The following is a 15501-nucleotide window of genomic DNA, read 5'->3' as shown; positions in this document are numbered from 1 at the left end:
CACATCTTGTTTTAGTCTCCCTTTAATGATTCGAATTATCCGAAATCTATGATTCATTGGGTTGGATTCATCCTTTCGTTAACTTTCGTAACACCACATATGATAGTCCAATTCAAGTACAGTAGTCTGATGTGAGAAGGATTGGATAGGAGAGGAGAATGGGAGAAAAAAAAAAAAAGAAAGATAAATCCTGAATTTACAAATCCGCAAGACAAGGAATATTAGGGCATTATCCACTATCTCAGGGGTACATCCTAGAATATCCTAGCGTGCATTCAGGGGCTAGAACTCAACGAAGTCAAGCGTCAGGAACAACAACTTGATTGGACCGCGGATAACTTATTCAACCCGCATTAATAGGGACTTAGCGCGCACCGGCGCATCAATCACCTTGCTTTGAATGTTCAATGTTACCTTGGATGTCACTTTAAAATGTTAGGTTAGTATATCTAAATAGTATGAGATCTTTTGAAATACTGTATGAACCATGTACCTTTTATTCCTATTCATATTAGTAGCTAATTGGTTGTACTAGTAAAAATTCATAGGCGAAGAGGCTGATTTCGAGTTGATAGGTACCGCTTGTAGATACTAATTGTAGGCACATACGTATGTACCCAAGTACTAATTTCTTACCCCTGAATTTCCGTTTGTTCAATCAACCTCAAGCAAGCACGCCTTACCACGCCGTTGGCCTTCATAAAACGGATTCACTCTAACTTCAAATGGTAACGGTATCGTCTAAGTTATTGGGGTGGGATGATTGTAAACTGACGAGACCATATCACTCGATATGTAAAACAATGGGTTGATCATCAAGATAATCGGGGTGATCAATTGAAAAGGGGGGGTTTGATTTAGGACTCTTGACAGTATGCATGTCTCTCATCAAAATAAAACGTGATAAGACAAGAAGAGCCGTGGCGTCTTTTAAAATGTAAATCTGATCATCTAATCTGGTTCACTCTACATATGTGTTTGTGATATGAAATAATACTTATCTGAGTACTCGGGTACTTTACGGACGGGTGATGTGCCGTGGCTGCATGGCTTGGGCTGCTAGGGGGTAAGATTCATTCTTATTGCTTCTTTTTTGCTTCCTAAGCTTGACAGGTATAATTAGTTGTCCCTCGCTTGCGTACTACCTCCTTAGAACGGTTCAGCTCGGCGGGCGCCATAAGCAGTAGTGTAAGAATGAAACGACCGGTTTTCCCCCATACCGTCATAGGCTGGAGAGAAGCAAATCAACCTCGAATAATATCTATCGATAGCTATGGTCTATCAGTCAGCATAGATCAACGAGAAGACCGAGGCGTCGCATGGCAGCTGAATGTTACTCTCCCCATTATGTCGTGTGACTACGCCAATTACAATTAATCTCGATAGAAATAGGATCTATAGATACGTGCATATGCACATACCTCTCTCTAGCTTGAACCTGAATGACTGCTTGAATGTCAATATTTGAAAAACGCCTTGACCATCGGGTTAGCCGTGGTATTATGGATATTGAAGCCTGATATACATACCATTTTATTCGCTTTTAAACCGGAAGAGGGAACCTCCACTAGTGATAACAGGGATAACGAAGCATTATGATCGTCGGGTTCTAGAAAGAACTAATGCTCATTTGACAACTCGGGAACTGTCCCGATGATTTGCTCATGTCATTATTGTATGTAGTAATTGTATCTGACCTTTTACTCCTTACCTAATTATACAGCAATGAAGGTTTCATTACGGGGTTGAAGAGAATAGCAAACGTAATACTGAGTAAAGTATATCCACAGTTGATTATTTTCTGTTCTTGGAAAACGATGTGTTCTTTACATGATGAACAACGCAATATTGAAAATGGTGGAGTGCTTATACTTGGTAATTAAGCCTAGACATCTAAGCTACAGGTGGTTAGATCGCTAGAATGTGGAGTTAGCAATTGTCCAATAGACGAGAGAAAACGCAAAAGTGACATAGGGGAGACAGTGTAATTTCCAACGGATAACACTGGCTTAGCAGAGTTAAGTGGAACTGTACCTCATCTATACGGCGGTACATGCAAGACCCTGTAGGTTTATGCAGGGGAGGAGGGGTTTCTCTTCCAGGATAAGCTTCATTTTCAACGGCCTTGGCAGCAAGGATACCCTTGTCTATACCTTGTTCGTACCCTGTTCGTACCTTGTTCATCGTCCCCGTTTTCCACCCACTCGGTTTTTCCCATTTTTGCCTCGACTCGTCAGTTCAATCAAGTCATTCACTTGTACGCTCGCTCACTTTGCTCACTTGTTTTTTTGTCTTGTGGGATTAGGTAGTAATGTCTGGTCTGTGTGTTTGAACAAGTTCCAGTTTACTATCATCTCGTTTAGGTAGCAATCAAATCAATACCTCTCTTTTTTCTCCCTCCTCTCTTTCTTTAGCATTCGCTCTTCGTCGAATTGTTCATTCTTCATTGCGGAATCATCTCTCACCCACAGTCATTCTTTTTTGATCCTCAAATACCAAGGCGGCTTTACTCGAACCGACTACGATAGCGATCGATTCGAGTAATTACAATCCAGTTCAACGCCTGATATTTTTATCCCAGTGATCGAAGATATTGTCAAGTGAAAATACAAGGAAGATTGACTTGGACGGAAGAAAGAAAAGGACGGTCCTTATTATTGTTGTGATCCATTGGCATTCGACAAAAAGCGACAAACCATTCATTACATCGCACAGGAGACCCTGCAATCATTTCCCATTCCAATTCCAACAGTTCGGATCTCGCAGATTCATCCGTCACAGCGTCGGAATACAGCATTACGCCTGTCACCAGCCTATTCTGCACCAACAACCAACGAACAAGCCATTGGGTGTCTTGTGCGACGTCGACAATTCTCATTCCTCGGCATCATCGATTGACTACGAATCGTGATATTACGCATATACCGCTTCGAGAGCATCTCTTTTGAATCCATTTCCGTTTCTCTCGTCCCTTTGTGACTTGAGTAATTGTGACTCAATTGGCTCTTTTCGAAAAAGAGACAGGGTCAATTCAATTCGGGTGTATGATCGTCCGCCGGCTCATCTACAAATTCATGCTTGGTTTTCTTATTCCCTTGAACGTTCCAGGTTCCCCCATCAATCTGTGAAACGCCTCCGATACGAATGGTCATCCCGTTTTCAGGTAGGCTCGTCCAATGATTTTCTTGAAAGCCAGCAACTTTTCTTTTTCTTCGGAAAGTGTTTCTTTGATTCCAGAACACGGGACGAATTGGGATATCCACCAATCATCTCTTGGTTGGTTCAACATCATAGCGTGAATGTGATATACCCCTGATCTCTTCGTTCAGGTCCGCGCTGCTGGTTGCGAGCCCCTTAAACATTTTACCCCCCACACGATATCTAATAATACCCCAGTTGACTTGACTTGGCTGACCATATTCCGCTCCGATTACAGACAAGTACTCAATCTACACTCCTTAAACTAATTTTCGAGTCTTGCGACATTCCCCAGATCTATTTTACGGGGTTGCGTAAACACTTCTTTCGAATCTAACTATAGTCGATCATTTCGGAGTCGATCATTTTCGCCAAACTTCCCTTACCGTGATTAAGGCATGCAGAGCGTGATGATATCTTAATTATCTACTTACGACAATTCCAATTCATTCATTACATATTGAACCAATCTTCAAGCCAGAATTGAGTTCATCGTTTACTTTACCAAGGACCGACGCCGGCGAAATCCACAATGAATCGTTTTAGGACAAAGAAGAAGGCTAAGGAAGAGGCTTCGGCTCCTCGACCATCGCAAGATTCAGAGTCATCTATGCCTTTCCGACCATTCAGGAAAGGAAAGAAGAATCAGGAACCCGAAAAAGTTGAAATCGACTTGTCTTCGGCCTTACCGTCTAGCGATGACTTCCGTACAAGTTTGTTGATGACAGGCCTTTCGGCAAGGTTCTCGATGCTTCGGGAGCAAGATGATCCTAATACCAAAGTCGGCAAGGCGAGTGATGATAGTGTCTTATTCCCTAGACGACAATCAAGGTTGGACTATGGTGGATTCCGCGGCTTAGGTGACATTGCCGAAGTCGAATCGATCAAGGCCGCAGCTCCTTTCGCTCGAGGAAACTCTTACTATTCGGATGATGCAGATTCAATGACGGGTAGTAGCATCATGGGACGATCAAAACCGACCGAGGGTAATAACCTATTTGGCGGTAGACAAAAGATTTATAAAATTCCAGTTGGAGCCGACTCATCAAAAACTGTCGGTGGGGGAATGGGTGGTCGAGCGTTGTACGATGACGATGTGGCGTTGTCGGCTTTCCAGAAATGGAGGCAAGCCGAGAAGGAACGCAGATCATTCGAAGGTGACCGAGATGAAAACGAAAATAGAGATTCCGATGAGGTGGAAAGAGATGCCCTTCGTGCAGATTCACCTATTCTCAGCAATTACAACCAAAAGCGAGAAACATCTTCGACAACATCTTCCATCCCATCTCTTGCTAGAAACTCTACTGCGGCAACCTCAATAACATCTTCACAACGCGCTCCGTCGCTGAAAGACTGGCAACCTTCAACAGGTACTGCGCCTGTCCCTGAAAGGAATGTCACACGAACTAGGCGACTGTACGAATCCGGTCTGAGTAATGACCTCCAAGAGCAGCAATCGTCCGCATTATCGCGCATTGATACTCTAGCACGACAACGCACTTTTGGTACTCGAACACCTGATCTGGCACAAAACTCACCATCTCCTACAACACTAGGATTTGCGGAACGGTTTGGAGGAGAGCGAAAGATCCTAGCGAAGTCTAGTGCGCCTAACCTGCGATCAATGAGCCCTCCTGCAACCGCCTCTTCTGCTGGTACTCCTGATCTAGGTGTTCGTGTGCCTAGTGCAACAGAGATGAGATCGAATTTCGGAGGGACGCCACCACTAAGTCCGCCGATTAGTGAGACTGGAGAAAATTCACTCCTTTCAATTCATCCGAACGATCGAGGTAAAGCTACAGCTCTCGGTGTCTTCCAAAAGCCTTCGCAACCATATGACGAGTCTCGATATGCTCAACGACAACTACAAAGACAACAAGGACGAGAAACGCCGACACTGAAATCTCGGGACGATCCATCAGTGGGTTCGATAAATACCAGATCCAGCTCATCATTGTCCATTCAAAGGAAGGGATCGGAGTCTAAACTAAGTGCTACACCAACTCCTAAGGAGGTGACACCTTCAAGCGAACAATCCGCAACGTCTTTTCTAGCCGACCCTAACGACTCGGATTGTTCACCTGTTCCATCGCCGAAACATGCTCCATCTCCGCAAGTCTTGGTACGACGCCCCTCCGACCGTCAACACCCAGCACTCCGTAGCTCCGGCGAGCCAACACCATCATCAGCAGGGTTAACGTGCGGTGATGAGCCCTCTCCAATTCGTGAAAACCCAACCCTATCCCCCAATCCGAAAGGGGCCTCTCCCGCGGATTCTCCCACATTAGGTCCAGTCACGGGTGCTGGCTTGAGTGGTATGGTGCGACAACATCTGCGAGGTGATAGCAATGCTTCATCAATTTATGGTGCAATCCCTCCTACGTCAGGTTTAGAATCGCGATTCCCGGCGGATCCAGATACAGCGGAATCTTTCAATGACTTAGGTGCCGGTGTAAACCCATGGGATGCGAGTCGAGACTGGAGTTTGGACCTAGATGTCAACGAGCCTATGCCGGATGTTCAATCTCGATCTTCCAACGTCCCCGACACGGAAGACTTTATCAACATTGGTCTTAGCACAACGCCTAGTGATGAACGAGACGAATTTGCGAGTCAACTGGCTGATGGAGCTCGCCGAGTTCGTGAACGATTAACCACCTATGTCGAAACTGATAGCCGCTCTACTTCCCCTCACCGACAAGGCGAGCCTGCAGACTCATCCAGGGGCCTTTTACGACAAAAGGAAAGTCGAGGGTCATTAATTGATAGAGGTCGAGAACCACCCCAATCTAAGGCTATGAAGATGCTTGGGTTAGGAGGTTCAAATAATTCTCAAGCATCAAGTCCAGTGCGCGAGCCAAAGAAAGAAGAAAATACTAGGGAGTACATCGAACCAGACGACAAGTCCGGCGAACCCGAGGAAGGGAATCTGGGACTCCGAGCATTCACAAAAGCGAGACGGGAATTGCAAAAGGTGAAGGAACTAGAGACACAAGCCAGGCATCATCAACCCCAAGATTCAGTACAAGAGAATGATTCCGTAAGGTCGACACCGACAGGAGGACAATCCAGACAACAATCGCCTGAACAGGAACAAAGACTCCTTCCCGTGACCTATCAGCGACAGCCCCCAAGCGAGGAATCAAGAGAAAACCGGTATCGAGAACAATCACGTTCCGACCGAAACCGAAGTGGTTCGGATTCTAGCAACGATGAACGAGTGAGGAGCCGACCTCCACGACCGACGAATGGTTCCTCGAATTTGCAAGTTAGCCCGAATGGAACTACACAACGACCTCCAATGCGCTCTCCTGGTCTCCCTGGAACAAACATTAAGCAGTCACCAATCATGCCGCCCCAACCTTACCCAGGTTCCGTAAGAGCCAAGCAGTCAGCTTTCGGGTCTAGTGGCAATCTTCGTGTTCAGACAGCACAAGGTTACGGCTCAAACCAGGCATCTCCTATGTCTCCTATGCCTTCTCCGTATTCGCATAGTCCAACCACACCTAATACTCTTCCATCTTCGCCCCGCCCATCAGCTTCTCCGAACCGCGGCCGCGAAAGCGTAGCCCCCGGCTTGAACGAAACCACAAGGCGTAAGATTAGGACGAAGGACATTTCTGAACCCACATTCGTTACTTCGACGTCTCGAGTTCCAACGGTACCTCTACCTGACGCATCGCGAAGTCGATCTCGTAGCAACAGCCGATCCGCTCCACCTCTACCTCCTATCAACCCAAGACGTCGACAGGACTTTTCTAGCAAGCGAGCCGTCTTCGATAACCTAAGCCGACGTAACGGTGATGAACCCGATAGTCGAAATGAGGAGACAAGGCCCCCACCTAGACGATTGCGTTCGGTGGCACCGGACGGTTCAGGTTTACCGCCCAGATTGCCTAACAATGCTCCTCCCGTTAGTGTTGGCCCTCCTGCGTCTAGACAGGTGGTGACCCAAGGACCAAAGCGTCCTGGTATGGGACTACCCGGTGGTATGATTTAATTTGTCATACTCGAAAACCAACGGCTACGGTCCTTCTTTTTCCAATGTTTGTTTTAGTTCCAAACCAAAGTGGTTGCCCCTTCAACATTCACGAGACGTAATGAGATACCAATTTCAAATTATTTTGCAAGGTTCGTGTGGGATGGATGTTGTATATTCTGTAAATTCTCGATCTGTTGTTTTCGGTGTAACATATTTCATTATTTTCGTGATACATGGAAACGCATGCCGCTTGACCATCGGGCTGGCCTCGGAGTTGAAGTGGGAGGTGGGATCAGCTCTACTATCTAATACATAGGCAGAAAAAGGGAAGCCCAACAACGCGAGCAAGACGCGATTGAGGGCTTCGAGATTTCCTCTCAAGGCATCACATACATATATCCCAGGCATATTCCGTACAGGAGGGTTTTAAGGCGTTAGATCTTAGTCAGGGCGATACTGCCAAAATAAGATAAAAGTTAGTGTCTTAGGTACCTAGATCGTGAATAACTCACTTGCCTCGAGGGCCCAAAATAATAATTGTTACAAAGACTCGTACGTATAATATACGTAGGATAGGTGTTAGCGGATGTTAGAATATCGAGATTGGCATGGTCATATTTTAGTGTACGATACTTTAAGGGGTTCAAGCCACTTGGGCAGGTTTCCGACAGCCGCCCTTTCACGCCTTTTTACATTTACGAGTCTTTCGTCGCCTTTGCGCATGTCGGCGTCTTTATGCACCTTGTCAAGTCACGTGGTATGCGCATTTACCCCTATTCGCCCCTATTTCAATCACATTTGGCGTCGAGGAAGATGAAGAAGATATTTCAGAAAGGCGGCAACAAAAGCCCGAATTTATTCGCCTAAATCAATCCAGTACGGTGTTAAACATCGATTTATCTATGTAGTCTACCTGACGGCCGAAAAAAAGGATCGGACAGAAGGAAAAAGAGGGAGAGCAGACGCAAAAAGAACACTACTAATGAACCCAGATTAGCTGTTAGACTTAGATGTGAAGGTTAGGGTTAGGTAGCTTACCAACGACCAGCAACAAGCTTACTTATCGACTTCGTCCATCTTGGCCTGGATCTTGGCCAAGTCAGACGCAATGGTCTGAATCTTCTCCACGAAGCCATCATTGGCAGCATTGGCGGGGATTGAGCTCAGGACCTCCTGCGCCTGCTCGTAAGCAGCCAGTGTGGTGGATCGGAGGTCCTCCAGCATGGAGAGAGGAGCGCGAACGGCAGGAACTTCGGGGTCGGCAGGGTCGGTAGGGTCGGTAGGAGGGGCGCCATCAGCGGGAATAGAGGCGCGAAGGGCGAGCAGGGTATACGCAGCTTCGTGTCGTTCCACGACGTCCGTGGCGGCGTCCGTCACCACCTGTGCAGCGGAGACGCTCTTCGATTTGGCCGAGATATGGTAGGCCCTGTAGATATCGAGTGTTTAATTAGCAAGACGAGAGATCTTATTTATCCTATTAAATACGTACATAACTCGGTCCACCTCAGCGGAGGTCTCCTCCTCCAGCGCGTCTTTCACCTCTTGGGAGGCACTGGTGAAAAACTCATGCATCGCCAGCTTCTTGTTAACGAGCTCTCCGGCTCTCGATCGCTGGGAGACAAGATTGTGATGTCTTTTCTTCTCTTTCTCGGAGGCGCGGCCGCGACGCTTACGTGCGGCGGGAGCCATGGTGATGTCGAAACGGATGAAAGAAATAATGCGAGGTGTGCGGCAAGACGACGAAAGAACAAGATGGGATGTGTGGGATCGTGAAGAAAGACAGGAACTCGATAGATCTGGGGAGAAGCAGGAAGGAATTACTACCTGCGGATACTCAAAGTAGCTTCCCATTCAGATGGTAGGAGAAGGTGGATGCCTATCTAAATTGGTGGGCAGGGACTACACTAACGTAAGTGTGCAAGGACCGCGCCGGCGAGGTTCACGATACAAGTTAGAAGGAAACTACAAAAAAAGGTACACTAGACCCCCGGTTCACCAATGCGATTACTCTAACCAACCCCGTTAGTATCTCGGCGGTCAAGGCTTAGGAAAGAGCTACATTAAAAATATCAGGAACCTTCCCTATCATTGTAAAGGACCCTTTTGGCCATCCTTACCCTCATACCTACCCTCATACCTCCACTACCTAGGTAGGAACAAGAGTTTCACTGTGGCAGGAACTACATGTACCTATATATATATATATGTATGTATTTGGGTACTTGCGTGGGTACTCGCGACGCAACGAGGTTGTTCCCTCTTCTTTGTAAGAAAGTACTTAGGTAATGAGGAAGTTAGGTACAGAGCATTATCGACGGCGAGGTACGTGCCAAAGCTAGACCCGAAGGAAGGAGGATAACTTCTCATTAACCTGGAGCCATGAGACTGAAATAGGTCACGTAGACAGGGGACGCTATGAATAGGATCGTAGTTAGCTTGGGGTTTTCAATAAGCGTCGTGATGTTTTTCATACCTGCGTACCTAGGTAGCCTACCGACATATAAGCTATTGCGTGCGCGGATGGCTCCGCCTACCTGTTCTAACGTGACAACTACCTCAAGGTAGGTGCTATGGTCTCCCCGGGGGTTGCTATCTTAGCTGTTAAGTGTAGATAATACCACTCCGGCTGATGGGGTATACAGTGAAATGGGAGTTAAGTGACCAATTCAACCTACATTTATGATCAGGGAAATCGACTACAAGATAGTACAAGGAGAACCTATTGACATGCGAAAGTTGTTTCAGTTTTTATCCTTAAGAGAAATGTTCTAAGACTACTTATTGTGGGAAGAAACCCTTAATATTATGTGAGGACTTGGTTTAACCCCAAGCGTAAGAAATAGATGTTATTGTGTAGGTAATTAATTTCGTGGTGACCTATGGCGATGTCATTCCCAGTTTTTTCTACACTACTTCTATCCGTCGCGCCATGATCTCCGCCGAAACGAGTATGTTCCTAAGAACACTCACCGATAACGCAACACAACAGCTATCGAGAAAGACCTAGCATATTGGAAGTCGAGCGGCCATGATCAGAAAAGCACACAATACCATAAAAAGCGCTAGAACGGACAAACGACCACGAGAAATGTGGTTGCAGTTGGAGAAACGCTAACCAAAGGCCAAAAGGCACACACCAAGGTCAGGATAAAGGAGCTATCGATGTTCAACCTGGGTATATTTAACAACATTACCATCTCTTTTATGATCGACCTTCTAGTAAACATCAATGCGAGTCAACCTAATTTACACATTATTCTATAATGTACGTCATCATGTTCGCCATCTATCCCCTCTTCATGAACGCCAAGTCTTGATCCGAATTGCGTCACGTAGATTACGACCCCTTATTAAGACATACTTAGGTATACACCTTCCTTGGTATTGGCTGAATGGAGTTTGATCGACGACGAATGCTGGGGTCAAGGTATGCTCCGGGGTAGGCGATCAATTCTGGGCACTGGTTAAATGTCAATATCCGGTCTGCTCCCCCACGATAGGACCGTTGTCTCACCGCATTCCCCAAACTTGGCGAAAAACGGCGACGATGCCGGTGCTTCTACGGGATTGCAATCCTACGATGATACCAGGGTTTATGCCGTGACCGATAAGCTCAATAGGTTATATACGGGCAATTGGTGCTGTCTGTCGGTCTGCGAAGTTGTGATCTTGCTTCTTATGAGGGGCTTCTTGGCCTCGTAACTCAAAAATATTGCATTCCGACCGCAATGAATTGATCATCAGCGTATGAACCCATAATCTAATTGAAATATAGCAATGGCGATACTCACAATTTTTGGCGCCATGGCGCTTTTCCTATCATCAGTAGTTGCGCAAAACTGCACAGCTCTGACCCCGAAAGCGCCGCTTAAATTAGCTGAAGGCTACACCGCGGAACTCATTTTAAACGGATTGAACATTCCACGCGACATAGTTTTCGATACAGCAGGGAATTTACTCGTGTCCGAACAGGGCGGGGCCGGGATTAGAAGGGTTGTGTTGACCGAGACAGACGGCAAAGTCTGTGTAGCTTCAAGTGCACAGCTAATCGATGATAATACAGTGAGTGGAATTGGTGGAACAAATACACGAAAGGGGATTGCTAATACATCTATACCAAGCTAAACCACGGCATAGCATTCAGTCAAGATGGCAAAACGCTTTTCGTCTCCAACATGGCGAGCGTGTTTGCATACCCATATGACGCCGAAGCTGGTACAGTTGGTACGAAGAAAACCCTGATTGAGGGAATGAGGAGCGGTGGTCATATCACTAGGACATTGCTCACGCCTGCTAGCGCACCGGATATCCTCGTGGTATCGCGAGGTTCAGATGGGAATATCGATAATACTACCACCGACGTAGAAGCTGGCAAGAGTATCATCAAAACATTTAGCATTACCGAATTACTGGCATCAACAGCGGCCGCGAACTTTGCGACAGGTGGCGAAGTCCTTGGATGGGGTTTAAGAAACTCCGTCGGACTTGGTGAGGACCCGTCAACCGGTGGTATTGTATGCGCCTCACTCCCGCCAATCCCATACGCCCGCGGCTAACCGTCTCAATTAGTGGTCTGTTGAGAACTCAGCAGACGATATTCATCGCAGTGGTGTGGATTTACACAATGACAACCCAGCCGAGGAGCTCAATTACCACGGTCTCATCAAAGATGCGAATAACCCTCTCAAGGGTAAGAATTACGGCTACCCAGCTTGCTTTTCCGCTTGGCAGACCACGAATATCCCGGAAAACACGGGTATCACCATAGGATCGCAATTTGGTGGAATAGCTGGAACGCCGTTTGAAAATGTGACGGCGCGTCAATCAATGGAGGATGTGGATGACTTCTGTCGCACCGAGCGGCAGGGCCCGAGTCTGGTATTCCCCGCGCACACGGCTCCGTTGGATGTCAAATTTAAGGAGGATGGAAGTGCTGCTATTGTCGCTTTTCACGGGAGTTGGTGAGTATTATTCTCCGAATGTTCGATGTGGATATTGCTGACTTGAGGATTTTTGTAGGGATCGCACTCCGCCGGATGGATTCCGTCTGGGCAAGATTAAATTCGCCGATGGTCAACCTGTGGCTAATGTTTCCGATACCACTGCTGTTGAGTACATTGTGGAGAATCAGGATAATACCAAATGTCCCGGTTCATGTTTCCGTCCTGTTGGTCTTGCGTTTGATAAGAAAGGTCGTTTGTTCATGACGGCTGATGAATCGGGAGAATTGTTTGTTATTACTGGTGTGTAATGGGTTCTGTTGCCGGCTACCGCTGCGGTATCTATTGAATGCTGTTTGAAGCTAGGACTTGGTTGGGTTATGGATGCACCATATGGTATTTGCGATTCTTGTCGTGTAGCGACAGGGAGGTGAATTTAATAGTGTTTTGTTAGTCAAACGAAGGCTTCATCAATGGGAGTTGCGAAGCTGACGCCCTACGAGGCGCTGCATCTCTAGGTAGGCTTAGAACCAACAAGTTCTAGGTTCTTGTATTATCTATATGCGATCGCGAAAAAGTGATGGAAAGAGAGTATATTGAGATCATAACACCTCTCACATCACCTTTCTTGGCATCAAGCGCAATACTACCAACAGAAACGTCATTTTATTTGCATCGCCGTTGCCAATGCGGCGCGGACGGGACATGTGGATCGGGATCTGCTGATGCGCAGGGCTTACGTACCGGGTCAAGTTCCGCATTGCCTCTCCTAGGAAGTCAGCAATTAATTGTATCATTGGTCACATAGTTGTGTTCCTTTGGGGCGCGGAAGAATTGGCTATTAAAGAGCTATTCGCTATTGGATGTCTATTTATGGGATCTTGAAACTTGTTAGCTGACAGAATGCAACGACTTCGGAATATTGCTAGAAAGACTATATTGTTATCGGAATTGATATTCAATTTGATGAGTAGGTGTCAGTTTTGACATAATTCGTTTATATTGATATAGAGGATACATGGATCGAAATCGCGATATCGCGATCATGTGTCGCACTCATCCGAATTTGGCAACAACAATTGGGGGTAGTTAGAGTGTGTATACTACCCTCCCTTCAGTAGCTAGTGTCGTGTCATTCCAAGCCGTCTCAATATCCTTCAGTGGAATAGAGCGAGCGGGTAATAGCTCCCACTCAGCCATAGTCGGAACCAACGTGTGTAGCTCCTTATGAAGTGCCGGTATGCTCCAAGACCCGGCTCCGGCTCCGCGTACCGTTAGATCGAAAGACCGAAGTAGGGAACTTGGAATTTCGACGGTGCGTTGCGCAAGACTACCAATTTCGACGTATTGGACGGGCTTCTTTGACCTGCTCAATGATGAGAGTAGCTGTACAGTCGCGTCACCGTACACGTAATCTAGGATAAGATCACAATCGCGTAGCTTTGAGAAATCGGTCTCGGCGATAGGGTCTCGGAGTATAATATAGTCATCTAGACCTTTGACTTGCTCTAGTGCTGTGGCGTTTCGGGCTATGCCGATGACTTTGCCTGCACCCAATGCTTTGGCAGAGCGCACAGCCAAACGGCCACTAGCACTCGTCGCACCGACAACAACAGCCGTAAAATTCTTAGGGAGATTGCTGGTACGGTGCGTAATAGCCATCCAACTGCTCATAGCTGGATTGACACTGGCAGCAAAGGACGCGGGGTCAACATGATCCGGCACCGGATAGACGGCAGACTTTTCGACATTGATACGTTCGGCATATGTACCTCCTTGAAGGGTAAAACAATAATAAAGCTTCCCGGTAGTTTCATCCCTGCCGACACAATCGACACCAACAGTATGAGGAAGTTCCCTAGCTGAATAATGGGCTCCTGAGGCACGAGAACGGACGACTTGGTGGGCACCTGCAGCCAAGACACGGAGTTGGACTTGGCTATCTAACGGCGCAGGCGGATCGTTGATTGTAACGTACCGTGGTCCCTCGGGCCAAGACTGAACTTGCGCGGCGTGCATCTTTGTCGATTTTAAGTAGGTATTAATAGCCTGGTTTCCTGTCTGTCGGGATATTAAAGATTGCGTTTCTTGTTGCTGAAATCTCGCGATTTTTTCTCAATCTTCAAACGTGAATATTCCGGGAGGTTTTATTTACTTGACATGTGGACTGACTCATGTTCAGCCGTCCAAGTGGAGGATTGTGAGTACATTGAACTAGACTCATGTTATATTAGTTTAAGGTGACTGGTGCTTTCGACTACATTATGGCCAGTCCCGCTGTGCTGCCTAAAATCCAAAAATGGTTATAAGATTATATCGACCAATCGAGGCCTTTTCACGTTCCTAGATATCATCTAGATAACGAGTAAAGGATGCGCTGAAGAGTCGGAATTACTACTGTTGGTCGTGTAGCCTGACGTAGGGGTTACATATACATATGAAACGTTTTGTGGATGAATGATGAAGTGTTTCTTATGCTCTGCAGAGTAGAATCCTTCAACGATCTACTAACAGAAGGCTAGATATGGATGGTATTTCTTTTGACCGATTTCTCGGTGTCTTATTAAAAGCGAGCTGAGCCGATGGATGGATAGATGTGTAGACTGACTGGCTATCTTTTACGATTTGAAACGGATGTTCCTGTCCCGCTCCGATTGTTGCCCTACCAGGTGTGGATGAGTAAATTCCTAACTGCAAGTGACTGGTCTAATGTTTCTTTCGTCCTGCAGCTAGTCTGGCCGACTTGGGGGCGGAGCAGGGAAGATCTTATACCATTTTTATGCACCACCACGTGTAGGAGCTGACGATGATCGACGCATAAATCCGTGACGACTAAACTCCTGACGCCAGCCTGGCTTGTTGAATGTCGGTGACGTACGAAATGATACTCTGAATAGTGGTTGCCTTGGGTAAGAATCTATGACGGAAAGAAATAGGATGTACGTAATTGGTGGTTAGAATCGGTTGAATCGCCTAGGTATAGAGCTCCGAAAGCGCAAGATGGTAACCGGATGATGGGGATAATAGTAAAGGTATTATAGCGGACGTCGGTTACCCTTTTGAACTGATAACTCCGGAGTGTGTGTGGGAGCATGGAAAGCAAAGACATTGCAGAATTGTGAACTAACCACCACAAGGATCAAATCATGGCTAGTTTCACCAGCCTCAAGATCTTCATAACTCCGCAATGGGGAAGAAAATCCTAATCCCCGCCGAACCGGGCGCGCACCAAGCCCTACCAGCCTATTTGTAGTTTAGCTGAAAAATCCTACCAGTTATCCTAGCTAAGCCCGAGGCATATTCGGCCTTATCTTGCAGACGATGGAAGTGGTAGAAATGATAGATCGAATTGTATAGGTATGGTAAGACAAGTAGAATTGA

General features: G+C 46.6%; 3 protein-coding genes across 3 annotated transcripts; 2 read left to right on the top strand and 1 right to left on the bottom strand.

Annotated features, from left to right (window-relative positions):
• The first annotated feature begins 3441 nt into the window (after positions 1-3441).
• Positions 3442-7493, top strand: F4822DRAFT_302799 (uncharacterized protein). Its single transcript, XM_051455201.1, has 2 exons — positions 3442-7335; positions 7467-7493. Exon 1 carries the CDS (start codon positions 3731-3733, stop codon positions 7196-7198), a length of 3468 nt encoding a protein of 1155 aa, XP_051313893.1. The 5' UTR covers positions 3442-3730; the 3' UTR covers positions 7199-7335; positions 7467-7493.
• Positions 7494-10770: 3277 nt separating this feature from the next.
• On the top strand, positions 10771-12566 carry F4822DRAFT_302784 (soluble quino protein glucose dehydrogenase). Its single transcript, XM_051455200.1, has 4 exons — positions 10771-11242; positions 11302-11694; positions 11750-12141; positions 12200-12566. The coding sequence occupies exons 1-4, from the start codon at positions 10958-10960 to the stop codon at positions 12429-12431; spliced, it is 1302 nt and encodes a 433-aa protein (XP_051313892.1). The 5' UTR covers positions 10771-10957; the 3' UTR covers positions 12432-12566.
• A 516-nt stretch (positions 12567-13082) lies between these two features.
• Positions 13083-14742, bottom strand: F4822DRAFT_302779 (uncharacterized protein). The gene has a single exon (XM_051455199.1). The coding sequence runs from the start codon at positions 14137-14139 to the stop codon at positions 13210-13212; it is 930 nt and encodes a 309-aa protein (XP_051313891.1). The 5' UTR covers positions 14140-14742; the 3' UTR covers positions 13083-13209.
• Between the last annotated feature and the right edge of the window lie 759 nt (positions 14743-15501).

This window comes from Hypoxylon trugodes (genome assembly GCF_022578975.1).
Source record: "Hypoxylon trugodes strain CBS 135444 unplaced genomic scaffold F4822scaffold_6, whole genome shotgun sequence".
Taxonomy (NCBI): domain Eukaryota; kingdom Fungi; phylum Ascomycota; class Sordariomycetes; order Xylariales; family Hypoxylaceae; genus Hypoxylon; species Hypoxylon trugodes.
This window is presented reverse-complemented; position numbering and strand designations above follow the sequence as displayed.